The sequence below is a fragment of the Paroedura picta genome, chromosome 11 (assembly GCF_049243985.1).
Source record: "Paroedura picta isolate Pp20150507F chromosome 11, Ppicta_v3.0, whole genome shotgun sequence".
Classification (NCBI taxonomy): Eukaryota; Metazoa; Chordata; class Lepidosauria; order Squamata; family Gekkonidae; genus Paroedura; species Paroedura picta.
Genome location: NC_135379.1, coordinates 24526986 through 24542395, shown reverse-complemented (window position 1 = coordinate 24542395; position 15410 = coordinate 24526986). Strand labels below are relative to the sequence as shown.

General features: G+C 41.0%; 1 protein-coding gene across 1 annotated transcript in view; it reads right to left on the bottom strand.

Moving 5' to 3' along the window:
* The window catches only part of SCIN (scinderin), a 56671-nt gene that overhangs the window by 33552 nt on the left and 7709 nt on the right, over window positions 1–15410 (bottom strand). Inside the window, exons 3-4 of the mRNA XM_077304490.1 lie at window positions 14812–14973; window positions 5255–5404 (exon numbers count right to left, since the gene is read on the bottom strand). Coding sequence (XP_077160605.1) covers window positions 5255–5404; window positions 14812–14973 — 312 coding nt within the window. The remainder of the gene's footprint in view (window positions 1–5254; window positions 5405–14811; window positions 14974–15410) is intronic.

The window sequence follows — 15410 nt, the reverse complement described above, 5'->3', positions numbered from 1 at the left end:
CAGAAGCAGAAACTTGTCCCGCAACTGGATAAGTGCTGGGACAGGCCGAAATTCGTGTGAGGAAAAGATCAAAGTATGATGCCTTCCTCACAAGAAAGTTAAACTGAGATGGGCCCAAGTAGTTTAAAGTGCTGCTGTAAAAGAAAGACCACAGGGGGGGCAGGAGAAAGGTAAGGATTTTAGCCCCCACATAGGATATTCTAAACAAGACCTAAGGATGTCGAGGTACTAAAACAAGGATTCAGAATTGGCAGCATTTCTGTGTAGACCAATTTCTTCTATTCCCTCTGCCTATTTAACCAGACTCAGCTTTCTTGACAGTACCTCCGCATGTCTGTATTGTCATTCAATCCTATGCCCATAAACTAACCAGTCTGTTAGCAAAATGGCATTACATTCAAAGCTAAATAGGAAAGACTGGTGACCAACCTGATTCAAAGAACATTGCTTAGCATGTGCATAGTATTTTAGAGGGTTGAAAGTATTCCACACTCATAATGTTCTGTACAACAACCCTTCAGAGTAGGTGACCGTTATCACCTCCGTACTGCAGACTGAGGTGGCAGCTAGCAGGTTGCCCACAGCCATAATGCTACAGCAATTCAATGAATGAATGACAAAGCATGAGTTGTAACATAGTTCACAGTTTTTCAGCATGATGTCCACAAATAGATTATGGGGGGGACAGAAGACAGACAACTGGGACAGAACAGAGATCACAAACAGCCAAACATTACTCCTTCCTCGGCTTTTGATTCTTGGAGAAAATCCATGCTGTTTTCCGGAAGAGCAATTTGTTTCCAATTATATTACCATGCTGCAAACAATTATGCAATTTGTGGGGAGAGAGGGAGGAGGGATACTTGCCCAACTGTTGCTCTGACATTATCTGCTCTGACACAGCCTGATATTTATCCAGAAAGGTTGTCAAGCAAAAGACTAAATAATTCCCCCAGAGCTAATCATTAAGAAGTATGAATTTAAGAATGCAGCCAGTGAACAATTCTTATGCTGAACAGTACATGGGAAGCAGAGTCAACAATCATCTTATACCTCAATAAAAGCACCACTTCCAAATATGTCGCAAGATGCACTCATTTTTTTCTCAGGAACCCTGAGATACTCATAAAGATTTTCACACTTAAGGTCTGGGTAGGAAAACCTCAAGGTGTTACATAGCAAAAATATATATGACTTTGCTTATGTTTTCTAAAAACACTGACAAAGGCCATGTGTTTTGCTTCTTGCTAATCTCCTGCTGCCCCCAGGGAGGGTGAGTGTAAGGTGACCAGATTGTCCCACAAATTGTACTTATGTTGAAATTAATATATATATATATATATATATATATATATATATATATATATATATATATATATATATATATATATATATATATATATATATATATATATATATATATATATATATATATATATATATATATATATATATATATATATATATATATATATATATATATATATATATATATATTACAATACTATTTTTGCGTTCTATGAAACTTTTTGTTGCTCCATATAGACCAAATTTTTAATCAAGAACAAGTCAATGGTGTCCCGCTTTACCAATGTTACAATCTGGTCACCTTAGGTGAGTGGGTCAGCCACAAGAAGGCTGAAGGTGAGACGGAGCCCAGCTGCTATCCTCTGACGATGCTCTGTTTTTGCTGCAGCCAACAGGACCTCATGCTTCATTTGAAGAAACCTGGGGGGCCACAGCAAATCAACCCACAGCATGATTTTGCTGTGAATCTCACTCCTTTCAAAGAAAAGCACAGACTGCAAATCCACCGTTTGGTTATCTAAGTGCAGGGCTGAAATGTGTATATTCTGTTTCTAAAGGGTACATTAGCTGGAGCCTGACATGCAGCTTTAGTTAACTCCTTGTCAGTCCGCATCACTGGCTTTCATCTTATCAGCAACCTGATAAAGGAATGTGCTGCCTGACCTTTAGAACTGGATGGAGTCTATAAGGAAGTTCTTTCAATCTCTGAAAGAATGCCAACAAAACCAATGATTGTTTGTTTGATGCATGAGGATCTATTTTCCAAAATGAAATGGAGGAGGGGAGATTTATACATTTAAATGTAAGATTGTCTACCACAAAATAAAACCCTGCCTAGGAGCGTGGGGTAGGGGGTGGGGTATTGCAGGTGATTCTGTCCTCGTTCTTCCAGAAAATAACTCAAATGTGGATTGAATTGCAGCTTTCTACTCATAGATTTTAAAACTATGTAGCAGTAATCTGGAGTGCATTAATTTAGATAGATTTAAACAAACAAGAAAAAAGAACGCTGGGGATCTCCTAGGTAAGTATCAAAGAAATCCTACAGGGCTATTCAGAAGTAAGCCCCACTTTATTCCATGGGGCTTACACCCCAAGAAGCATTCTTAGGCCTCCACTGTTATATATCCTCTTTTTTCCCCTTTGGCAGCCCTAGCTATAGCTGACTGACACGATATTTGGAAGGTTTAATTTTTCTTTCTTCTTTGGCCCCTTGCTGTACAGAAAACTCATGGCTGACCTTTCTCCTTGATGGCTGATTTCAATAGCTTTACATACTTATGTAGGAAGAAAGGAGCAGAACATGTTGGACTGCTCATATCAGGAAACTAAAAAACTGCTACAGCTGTTCACATTTGTCTGTTTCCTTCATTTAGGCCCCAATAGAGACCCAAAGCAGCTTATATCACTCTCCTCTCCTCCACTTTATTTTCATAACAACCACCCTGTGATGTTTTCAAAGGCTGTTGCGAGTTTGCATAAAATCATAGAATCAAAGAATCATAGAGTTGGAAGGTACCTCATGGGTCATCTAGTCCAACCCCCTGCACTATGCAGGACACTCACAGCCCTATCGTTCATCCACTGTAACTTGCCACCCCCTTAAACCTTCACAGAATCAGCCTCTCCAAACATTATAGTTCCAGTCCGCCCATCCTTCTATGGAGTAGAATGAGTACAGCTGATGCATGGGAGCATACTTGGAGACATGATTCAATAAGTATGGGGGCCCGAGGCCAGCACTTTAAATTGGGCCCAGAAGCAAATTGGTAGCCAGTGCAGTTGACATGGTGGTAGAGTTAAATGTAACTTTACTTAGGATGACACTGTATGAGAAACTGAAGAAGAAAGAAACCAACAGTGCACAAAACTGTAATGAGTCTTTGTTCAGCTAAAGTTACATGCACTGCTCACTATGATATTATTTTTCTTCCCTCCTATCTCAGGCATTAAGAAATCATGCATGGCTTACACACCTGAAGACATAACATCTGCAGTACTTTGCTGTTATTATTAGCCACAACTGGCCTGAGAAAAACAGAGGTGCAAATGTCAGCAACAACAATGCTATCATGCATGCTCCATTAGCACTTTATTAGGTAGATAATATGAAAGGAAATCTGCCCAAACCAAAATTAACATTTCAAACTCTTGTGAGCACACTCACTTCCTTTAGGTATTCAAAAGTCCTGCTATGCTTATTTAGTGATTTTCCTATTTTCCATCATAGAGAAAGCAATTTAAAGGACTGTCAATTATTAACAACATGCCCCACTGGAATTTTTAACAACTTCATTGTAATTCAGACTAGTAACTAATAATGCGACCCCAGACCCCAACTAGTGATTTTTTCAAATATACACACAATTTTAATAAGCAACAAACCCTATCCAATTACATTTCCAAACAATAACATAGTTGGCTAAACTAGAAATATTTATCTTTTCTAAAAAAGTCTGTAAGAGTTCAAAATCATTCCAATTTTCTATTTACTGTTTTGCAGAGATGCCACATGTGACGGACTGTACTTTTAAAAGGTTAGAAGTGCTGTATAAACAGATAAAAGGCTGTGGAGGCTTAATTTTCTACAGAGCCAGAAAGCCTTGATTGACAGGTTATTCCAAGAGTTTGGATTGGTTAGCATCAGCTAAGCCAGCCTTTCTGAACTTTTTTACCATTGAGAACCCCCTGAAATTCTTCAGACTCAAAGAAACCCCAGAAGTGGTGCGATCATGCAGAATATGGTTGGGAAACATGCCTACCTAGGGCCCCTCTCCTTCTCGTCTCTTTCAGGCCCACTATTGACCATTTTGGTAGGGGGGGTCAACATGACTGTATATGGTCATATCACCCCATAAATGTTTAACAAAATATATTAAACATGAATTCCCACACATTCAGAAAACCCTTACAGGGTTGTCAAGAAACCCCAGGGTTTCATGAAACTCTGGTTGAGAAAGCCTGAGCTAAGCAGAGAAAGACTTTTGAACTGTATGCTGAGGATATTCAATCTGGTTTCAGCCCTGGCTGAAAAGAGTTGAGTTTCAGAATTCAGTTACAGAATTCAGCCCTGACTGAGAGCAATTCAACATAGAGAGGCAAACTGGGGGAAGTTGACAAGGATGAATAGGTAGTTAGATGGAAACTACCAATTGGGCCAAAGAAAGGGAATAGATTTTCTGGTGAGAGGGAAATTTTCTTACCTAGTCAAACAGGGAGTTCACTCTGAAGACTGCAGAGATCCCTGAGCTGGTGTGGTTAGAAACTGCCTTTAGAGGCCTTATGAGTCAGTTAAAAAATCTAGATGAGTATTGGTGTTTCAAGAGAATGAGTTTGGATACTGGAAAGAGTATGTCAGCTTTCTGGAAACCAAAAAGAGCCAGAATATTCAAAGAAAGTGTACTAGAGTGTTTTGGAAAAGACAGGAACAAAAGCCTCTCAACATAAAGATTTTAAATAACTGAATAATTTAAGAATCACTAGCCTTAGCTAAAGACTGCATGTACTGATTTTACCTCAGAGTTATCTATATTGGGAATTTTACCCCTGATTTCACCTGATGTTCTCCCTCTATGTTGAATAAAATATTTTGTTAATTTAAAATCTAATCACTTCTCAATTGCCATTTAAGTTGTATAAGTGAAAGGGGACTTCCCATTCCTTTCCTTGGGTTCCTGGGATTTTAATATTTGGGATTTTCCCAAGTAATCTTTGCATTGTTGTTTGGTGCAGGTGCTGAGTGTTAGGGATCCCTAGCCCCACTCTTGGGTTGACAGTTCCCTGGTAAGAGACTGAATGACTGTTGTGGATACATGTCCCAAGAACTTGATATACAGCTCACATTGCCAGCACTATCTATTCCAATATTTCTTCATCTATGCAACAGACAGGCCCCATCTTGTCATTCCCATGAGCTCTGCAGTCTTACATAGTAAATACAAAGTACCTTGATAAGCTCTTTTGGTTCGCTTCCTTCATCCACAAAAATCAACTGGGCTCGTCCATTCCGTTCATTGTCTCGAATGCCCACAGCAACCTGAGTAGCTTTCAAGCGCTCATATTTATTGCATGTAGAGCCACACCACTGGTAGATCTCCTGGAACAAAATACAGATTGCTTCAGTCAACAGAATTAATACAGCACAACATTGGTAGCATCTCTGCACAGGACAGGAACTGTTCTGAAGTCTCGTGCAAAGGAGTCTGATCACACCACAATGGCAGCCTCTGCACAAATTTACTGGATGTGTAGAAATGATTGGAATAAGATCACTCTGTTTTGTCAAAGCAATGGGATACAGCCTGTGGGGTAGTGGGGGCAGCTGTGCCAAGGGATTGCCAAGAGTTGGACTTGACTGAATGGCTAACAACAACAGCAGCAGCAGACTGAAGTCTATACATGCTCTCTCTATGGATCGTAAGTTGAGACTTATTCAGCAAAAAAATATGTTCAGGATATACTGGCTACCACACCAACTCTTGAGCCAAGGACCGAGTAAAGAGTCTAACTGTTGCCATTGTAAACTTATAGACATGTCCAGTCATGTGTTTTTTCTGGGAAGAAATTATTACTCATATCAATTTTGTATTAGAACGTTTGTTGGTTTTTGAAGATCCTTATGTACTTTTGAACTATCTGCCTGACTCTTGGAGGTTAACCCATGATCAATGAAAATGGACCCTCCATGCCTTTGCTACAGCTAACAGATTCGTATTACTACATTAGAAAAATATACGCCCATCTCCGGTAAATAAGTTGATTGAGGATCTTAGAACTTCATCAGTAGCTGAATGCATGGCATATGGATGGAGATATGGACTGGTAACAGTTTTTATAATGTTATGTAGAAAATTCCTGCAACTTAGTTGAAGCAGAATCAAAGAAACATATTTTTCTTCCTTCTCTTCCTACATAAAAATAACTACAAATGTTACTACTTTCCAAGGGAGTTTTAAATTTTTATTTTTGTCCTCATGGCAGATGAATAAAAAACAATCTGATGTTAGAACTGGAGCCAGGCATTCCAGCCCAATGATTTAAAAAAAACAACAACATCCCAGTAATGCATATAGTAAATATGGTGACTTTTAATAAACCTTTAAGGTATACGTGAAATGCAAAAGCTTCCCCATTTATTTGTGTGAGGATTTGCTTCCTTTACTAGAATGAATGCATCATCCCATCCCATCATCCCAGAATCTCTGGATTATGTTTGTTAAATCACTTTTGAATTAATATTTCATTCTCCCTTCTAATCATGTTACCCATCATTGGATTAAGCTGATCAGAAAAGTAAACACAACTGAATAAAATGTGATTTCTCAGTAGATGTGTTTAGGACTGGTCCATTAAAGCTGTAGCACATGAACACTTAAAGAGAACTCATGATGAAGAACAGTCATGAGAATGACAGACAAAATTCTGGATTGGATGCAAATATTCCCTTCCACTGAGCTTTCTTCCAGCTGAAGCAGGCTTCCTCCCTGGAGTACCTCTTCTCACGTCACAGACAGGCTTTCTTTGGCAGAGGAAGATTGTCAGGAGAAGAGAAACTCTGGATGCAACCCATTGTTTGGAAAACGGTCTCAAGTTAGAACAATCATAAACGCCTCAGCTCAAAATCTGGAAAAAGATGGATTCCCCATTTGTGAACAAGGTTCACTAGCTCTTCACTGGATCCAAAGAATCACAAACGGTGTTCCATGCCTGTACTTCCCTTTGTAGCCCCATGTGCTCCCTCCCAAGTAGCTGCAGGGCATCAGGAAAACCTCTGAAGAAGAGCTGGTTTTTATATGAACAAAGTGTGAGTCCAAAGGAACCTTTAAGACCAACAAAGTTTTATTGAAGGTGTGAGTTTTTGTGTGCATGCACACAATGGAATTAGACAATGGACCAAAAATTATAAGAGTACAGCTAAAACGAGAGAGGAAATTAGTAGTAAATTGTGACACTGTTTACTAATTTATTCTCTCCTTATAGCTGTACTCTTATCATTTTTGTTCCATTGTCTGACAAAGTGTGCATGCACACAAAAGCTTGAATAAAACTTTGTTGGTCTTAAAGGTGCCTTTGGACGCACATTTTGTTTTGCTACTCCAGACCACCCACCTGAATCTTTTCTCTACCCGAAGGAGTCTCACAGCTTACAATCGCCTTCCTTTTCCTCTCCCCACCCTGTGAGGTAGGTGAGGCTGAGAGAGCCCTGAGATTACTGCTCAGTAAGAACAGCTGTATCAGTGCTGTGGTGCACCCAAGGTCACCCAGCTGGCTGCATGTGGAGGAGCAGTGGGGAATCAAATCTTGCTCCCCAGATTAGAAGCTGCCACTAATCCACTACACCTCTGGAACTGCAACCAAGGAGGAATCAGCAAAAATCAATAAGAACCATCCTCGTGCTCAAGGAAAGGTGCACTTGGGATCTGAGTCACTATTGATCACTGGCTGTTCTTATACAAAACATTTCATACATCTGATAGTGAAAAACAAAGTTCTATGAAACAGTATCTAAGTCAGGGGTAGTCAAACTGCGGCCCTCCAGATGTCCATGAACTACAATTCCCAGAAGCCCCTGCCAGCGAATGCTGGCAGGGGCTTCTGGGAATTGTAGTTCATGGACATCTGGAGGGCCGCAGTTTGACTACCCCTGATCTAAGTACACTTATCGTAGCCCACTGCTCTCAATCCCTGTGCAAGTCAGCAGATCCTGACTTGCAGATGCCTGCCGTGGAGGTGCAGGCAAGCCATGGCCAGCAACAAGGTAACGCCTATGCATCCTTATGCCTAATCTCACTGAATCGGCTTTGTTTTAAGCTTTAAATCCATGGGATCAACAGCTGTACAGCTTTTTGCTGCTGCGGTGGTTCCCAGGACTAGGGCCAACAGAGGAAGCCGATGGCTGGTTTGTAGGTGTATAAAAAATACATATTATAATATATGATATTATGCTCCCTATGTCCCAAGTGACAGAAGATTCTGGGGCAACTTTACAGGGTGAGTTTCTTTGTGCCGCTAAGATAGGGTAGCTCTGCAATGTGTTTTAACTAATGTGAATACCGGTTGCATGCCTTAGGTATGAGCACAGTAAATACCTACTCACAAACTCTAGGCCATGGGTAGTCAAACTGCAGCCCTCCAGATGTCCATGGACTACAATTCCCATGAGCCCCTGCCAGCATTCACCAGAATTGTAGTCCATGGACATCTGGAGGGCCGCAGTTTGACTACCCCTGTTCTAGGCCATCCTTATAGTTATTAAAGAATCCCATTTCAATTGGGGCCAGGTTATGCTTTACTATTCACAAATATAATAAAAACATATTCTAGTTTAACCAGTTCAGATGCTAAGAACAGCTCAGTTTTATGATCCACCGTCTACAAGAATAAATTTACTAATGAAAATAGATCTCTCTGCACAATGAAAATTTGGTCTTCAGCCAGTGTCCTCTCCTGCCTAAACACAAATCAAACTAGCTTTCGGTAAAAAAAAATTGGCATACAAAAAAGGAAGGGAGAGAGTACAATGAAAGTCAACAAATAATTTTCCATCCTTTAATGAACTGTGTAGCTATATATAATAACTGAGTGCATGTACTACCCGATGACATGCAAAACCTCTGACTGGCCCTCACTGGGGGACATGCCCCAAACAGGGAGAGGGCACTCCCGCACTAAGGGAAAATCAAGGCTCTTCCCCGCTCTTGTTGTCCTCCATGCCTCTTCCTGGCACTTGGTAAAACGAGGAAGAACCAGCAAGAGGTAAGCTGGGAAGCTGGGGGAGGCTGGCCATGTGCGCTCCTCCCCCAGTTGTGCTGCACTTCCAGGCCTCCTGGCCACTGGAAGACCAGGGGAGGTCATCCGGGCATGCTGCTCTCCCAGGCCTCCTGGTGTGCTCTGCCATGGCCACACCGCACTCCCAGGCCTCCTGGAGAGTGGCGAAGTCCATCTGGGTGTGCTATGCTGCAGCTGTGCTGTATTCTCAGGGCTCCTGGCTGCACAGAGAGTAGGGGAGGTCATCCAAGCATGCTCTGCCATGCCATCTTGTGTGGCCCACCTCACGCCCTGCTCTGTGGGAGCCATTCTGCCATTCCTCTGCCTTTCTACAGCCCATTTTGAAAGTCTATGGATAAAAAGATCTGTTCTCAGTCTACGTGTGTTAGGGACTTTGGCCATGTGATACATGGGGCTCACCAACATAAGTCAAACCTCCAAGCTTAGGCATGTTGAGATCACAACCAGTCGACAACATTTATTCTTCCAGATAGCCCTGCTTAGAAAATGAAGCCAACCCACACACAAAGTTTTTTCTTCTACGCGACGACGGCAGCAAGACTAGAATTGGCCAAGAAATGGAAAACGCAAGAACTACCCTCGATAGAAGACTGGCTGAATAAACTAGCTGACTTTGCCAAGATGGCTAAACTGACACTAATAGTTAACGGAAGAACAGAAGAGGCCTTTCAAGAACAATGGGGCCCTTACCTGAACTATTTAAGAAAATAATACAAAAGGGATTGAAACGGGGAACTAAATGTATTAAATGAAGAGCATAACCCTTCTTTTTTCTGTACTAACAATGTAGATTGCATGTATTTCACTATCTTTAATTCTGGAAAATAAAAATAAAAATCTTATTTAAAAAAAAATTAAGCCATCATTCCAAAATAAGCTAGGGCTATTTTAAGTATCTAATGAAATTAAGTAATGGAAAAGCTTGCTGCCAAATGCCAGGCTTCAGAGCAATAAATGCATTTTGAGCACAAATCCCTAAAGGTACATATGGTGCTTCCTGTCGGGAACTGAAGAGAGTATGAAAGGGTTACAGGCTCAGCTGCATACAGAAGCGTTACTTCAAATGCAGAGCTTTATTCTACAAGAATTTCCTGCCTAGCAGTTTTACAACTGGACAAGCAGGAGACCTACAATGTCTTGTAATTAGTCACTTTATTTTCCCCTATATCCCTTTCCTATTTTTCTTCTCATGGCAGCCTACCTATCTTCTCTCCTTTCCCTGCTTCTCTCCTTCCTATTCATCCTTCAACCATTTCTTTATCTGCCCCCAGTCTTCAGATTTATTATTTATTTACTTAATTTATCCCCTATCTTTCTCCCCAATGAAGAATCAAAGCACCTTATATAACTATCCTGTCCTCTATTTTATTCTCACAATAAGCACATGAAGTGGATTAGGCTGAGAAGGCGCACCTGAACCAAAGTCACCCACCAAGCTTCCATGGCGAGGTGGATTTGTGAATATAGATATCCCAGATCCTAGTCTGACAATCTAAGCACTACAACATACCACCTCTGAGCTCTCTACCATTCTTCCCTCTAATAGCCTCTCCCTGTAAAAATCTGATCAAGTTGATAGTAAGTAACTCAGGTGAGTTGTATGATGGCCACTTCAGGGCCCAACCAAGTTCTGCAACCTGTATGAAGTCTACCATTGGGCCCAGATGTGTAGCATAAGTTGTGTTGTACAGTAAGTAGCACCACTGCACCCAGGCTTGTAAAAATCACACAGGAACAAGTTGCCTGGTGGTTACCTCTAGGCTTGCCCCCTTGAATCCTTTCTCCAAGACAGGATGGAGCAGAGCAGGGGTGGTCTGGGAGGTCAAAACAACCCTTTTACAGAGAGAAACCAAGGCTTGAAGGCTAACAATAATGTTGTTGGTGCCTAGCAATTCTACAAAAGCCATTGAGGCCATTTGTTTCTTAAAGCTAAAAGTGCTGCTTCTATTATTGTTTTAGTAATAGGTGGTTTAACCCCCACATGTGTGCTAAAGATTTCAGAAAGTTCTGCAAACTTGGGGCATTTTTCAAGTTTATATAAAGATCTATCTTGTCTATTACTCGAATTTCTGCATCTACATGTCCAGTCTCTGCATTCAAATACACGTAGACTGACCATGTAGAGAATTAGATACATTGATTATGATTATTATAGATCAAAGCTATGCATGGCTGGATTAGAAGTAACTCAACAAAGTTTCATAGGAGTTATTACCAAATATGTATGCATAGGCTTGTAGTCATAATCTGATTTTAAATAGCTTATTTCTTTTTAACTTCCTTCAATTATATTAGCATATTCATCAGCTGGAAAATGAATAGTTGTTTGTACCTGACCTGCCTGGAACATGACACCATCAGACCAAAAATCTTTCCTCTTAATACGGAAGTATTCTGGTTGATTAGATGTGTAGAACTGGATTTTGTTAAATGACCAGTTCATGGGACATAAACTCAGTCTTGGTAGGAAAAAAAGACAGGTAACTAGAAAACCTTTTTACTATCTACCTTTTTACTAACATTGTGTAGCTTTCAGGTTTCAGCCCATCTTTTAACATTTCACATCTCCTTGAGGGCAGTATACTAGTTAAAATTCTATTTTACAAGCAACAACCTTTCACAGGGTAGCTCACCTTCCCTTTCTTGAAAGCCTCCATAGCCTCTCCCTTTTTGCTGCCTCCTTCTCTACTTCCCATCCATCAGTGATCTATCTCCTCCCTTCCTTCTATTTTCCACCTTCTCTTTCCCTTTGCCAGGGAAAACTATGGTCCAGTTGTCAAGGCAAGCCCAGTTGCACAGTAGGAAACCTTCATGGACTTGCATTTCCCATTGTCTCACCTTCCACATACAGGTCTCACAGGGATGGGCTAAGGACTTCTCTCCATTTCCTAGTGGTGGGATTTGTTAACAGCAAGGCCTAGTTCTTTGCTGGTTGCTAGTCCGTGGGGACTTGCTTGTTCACATCAGCCCAGCCTGTGGTTGAAACCCTTGTTTCAATACATATCTGAGCTAAGCTTTGTGTAGCTGAGCATCAGAAAACCCTGACTGCTTAATGGCGATGGGATCCCTTTCAGATCTAGAGATCTGCTGATGTTAAATTCTGCTGTCTGAGTGTGGTGTTACTAGTTGGTTAGATCTGTGTTTCCAGACAGCACCAATACTGAAACATGTAGCTTTTCAAATTCAAAATGCTGAAGCACAAAGGGACATTGACAGCTCTCTCTCCCTTTTGCTTGTATAATGTAAAATTTTCTTGAAGCAGACCTTCACATTCTTTTTTTTTAATGAAGTATGAAATCCTAGGTACACTTGTAAGAAAACAGCCAGTTTACCAGTTTTCTTGAATAGCTTCTCTTTTCCAACATACTTAATTCTGAAGAACGTTCTGTTCAGGAGGAATTTGTCCATGGCTGTCATGTGCTATTGAGACATCAATTCCATGAAGGCCTGAACCAAAATAATCTACACTCTATAAATGGCCTATTATTATTATTATTGGCACATTCTATTTTTGTTTCATCATCCATTATTGGAAACAATTCATACCTTCAAAGTAACCAAACCACAATGTTAGGAAGGGAGGTGACTTCAACACCTCTGCTGCCTAATTCCGAGTAAGTGAGAGCTATGAGCTATGCCAGTGCAATAAGATCACTGGGGAAGGTTCAAGTCCCTCTTTCCATTCACTCTTACAATGGCATGGTGGTCGGTGACAGCTGCCACTCCTTGGCCCTTCTGATGGTCCAGCTGGCTTATGTGCTACTCAGAAGGCAGAAAAGTACACCATGCTAGACATATCAGCAATAAATTGCTTGGGGGTGGATTTGGGGGGAGGGGGGGAGAACTCTTCACTGTATGATGGCTTTTATCTCCTACAGGCCACTTACCCTAAATATCTACCTACAGGATTATTCTCAGTAAAGTCAATTATTTATTTATTATATTTATATAGGTTCAGGGGGAGGGGGGGTTACATCAAACAGGAACAATACAGATAACTCAGTTTATCGTAATACAATAATAACAATACACAGCATTACGGAGTGATAGAACACTGGGAGAACAATAAATTAACGTGTACTGATGGCCCTGTGGGATGTGCAGGTCTGCAGTGAAAGTCATAGGAGGGAGGCTCGGGGGGGCGATGGGAAGCTGTAGTTTGGGTTGACCTCAACCAAATGCCTGGTGGAGGAGCTTCCTTTTGCAGGCCCTGCGGAACTGTTCAAATTCCTTCAGGGCCTTGATCTCCTCTGGGAGCTTGTTCCACCAGGTGGGGGCTAGGACGGGGAAATCTCTGGCACTGGTTGAGGATAGGCGGATAGGGAATTGGTTAGAGAACCGCACTCAAAGAGTTGCTGTCAATGTTGGCTGCAGAGGAGAGGACACGCAGTAATGGGTTTAAACTTCAAGTACAACGATATAGGCTAGGTATCAGGGGGAAAAATTTCACAGTCAGAGTAGTTCAGCAGTGGAATAGGCTGCCTAAGGAGGTGGTGAGCTCCCCCTCACTGGCAGTCTTCAAGCAAAGGTTGGATACACACTTTTCTTGGATGCTTTAGGATGCTTAGGGCTAATCCTGCGTTGAGCAGGGGGTTGGACTAGATGGCCTGTATGGCCCCTTCCAACTCTATGATTCTATGATTCTATAAAATGGGAAATATGGGAAATGTCCCATATATGTGACACATAATTCATAGCTTTCATTTTGTCTACCTCAGACTTAGAACTGTAGCATATACTACCTTTTTTCTAACATGGAGATGAATTTTGCATTTACAAAACCCAGAAAACATGCAGGGAGGTACAAATTACATTGAGGGGGGGGGGGTGTCTACACAGATCAGACTACTGGGCTCACTCTGCCCATAAATATGCAACACAACATTCATTTTTCCCCTTCTTCCCCAACATGAAAATTACTTTTCTTATTGACAAAAGCAATGTATGCAGAATCTCTTTAAAATTATACCAGTTTGTATATTAAAAGAAAAACCTGCAACGTATATTCTCACATTTCCCTAAAATTTATGCTGAATGAGAGAATAGATACTTCTCATTCTCGCAATTCTGTGCCTACAAGAGAGTTCAATTTCCACATCTTCCAGTTTGTCTCACATGAATACTTATGATTCACTCTCACCCTGCTTCTTGTGGGTGATACTGGTCACAGCACCCTCATGCTTCTGCAATCCCTGTTCCTTTTTGCACTGAACAAGGTATCGGGAGGTTTTCATTATTTGAAGTCTCAAGTACACAGCTGAACATGAATAGTACTGGTCCCTTTTCACTATGGTAACTAATTTTGTAATCAATTGAGGAAACTGAAATAGAGGAAAAAGTAACTAGCTGATGTTGTATCCATTTCAAAGACTCAAGAATTCTGAGAAACAGAAATTATTGACTGTCTTCTTATTCAGTGCTTCAATGTTTATAGCAAAATGTCCACCACCAAGCCACCAACACTAGCGTCATTCTTTCTTTAAGAAGAAATGACAGTTGTGCATATCAGAGGACAGCGTCTAGCGCATTTTTCAATATGCACAGCCATAGTACAAGGAACACAACAATTCAAAAGGGCTATAGTCTGGGCACAATGAGTTAGCAGATGAAGGAGAGAAAATGTGTAGAATATCTATTTTAGGTGTTCAACATACAAATGAATATTTGGGAGTTATCTGGTTTGTTTTTGGAAAACTTAATCCTGCAGCAACTTACTGTTCCAAGGTCAACAATGAAGCAATCTCCTTTGTTGAAGCTCTCCCAGCTGAGAGGGACTTCAGTGGCCCTCACCACTCTCCGGCCCTTGATGTGCAGAAGTCTCCGTGCACTTAGGTCATTTGTGATTACATGTTTGAAACCAGAGGCTACACCACCTGCCTGTGGAATGAAAAAAAAAAAGTTAAGTGACCTAAGAATTTGGCTCTATCTGGTCAAACATCTGATGATCCCGACCTCAATGGTTTTAAACTGGGTTCAGTTCAGACATCATCCCAATTGAACATCTGCAGTACCCATAATTTAGCACCCAAATCTATATTTTATGCTTCTAACAAACATCAAGCAAACCATAGTTCAGAACTGTGTTCACTTTTCATCTTCTCAGCACTCGGCATTAAAAAGTCAATCATATATCTATGTTACAGGGACCTCCAGAGGTGTAGGGCACGCCTCACAAACATATCACTTGAAATAATGTAAAAACAATATAGTTTTTCCACCTTTTCTGCGGTAACCATTTTCATAAAACGGCACAGAAGGGGAAAAAATCCACCAAACTCACAGCTTCCCTTACATGACAAAGTACACTGGGATTG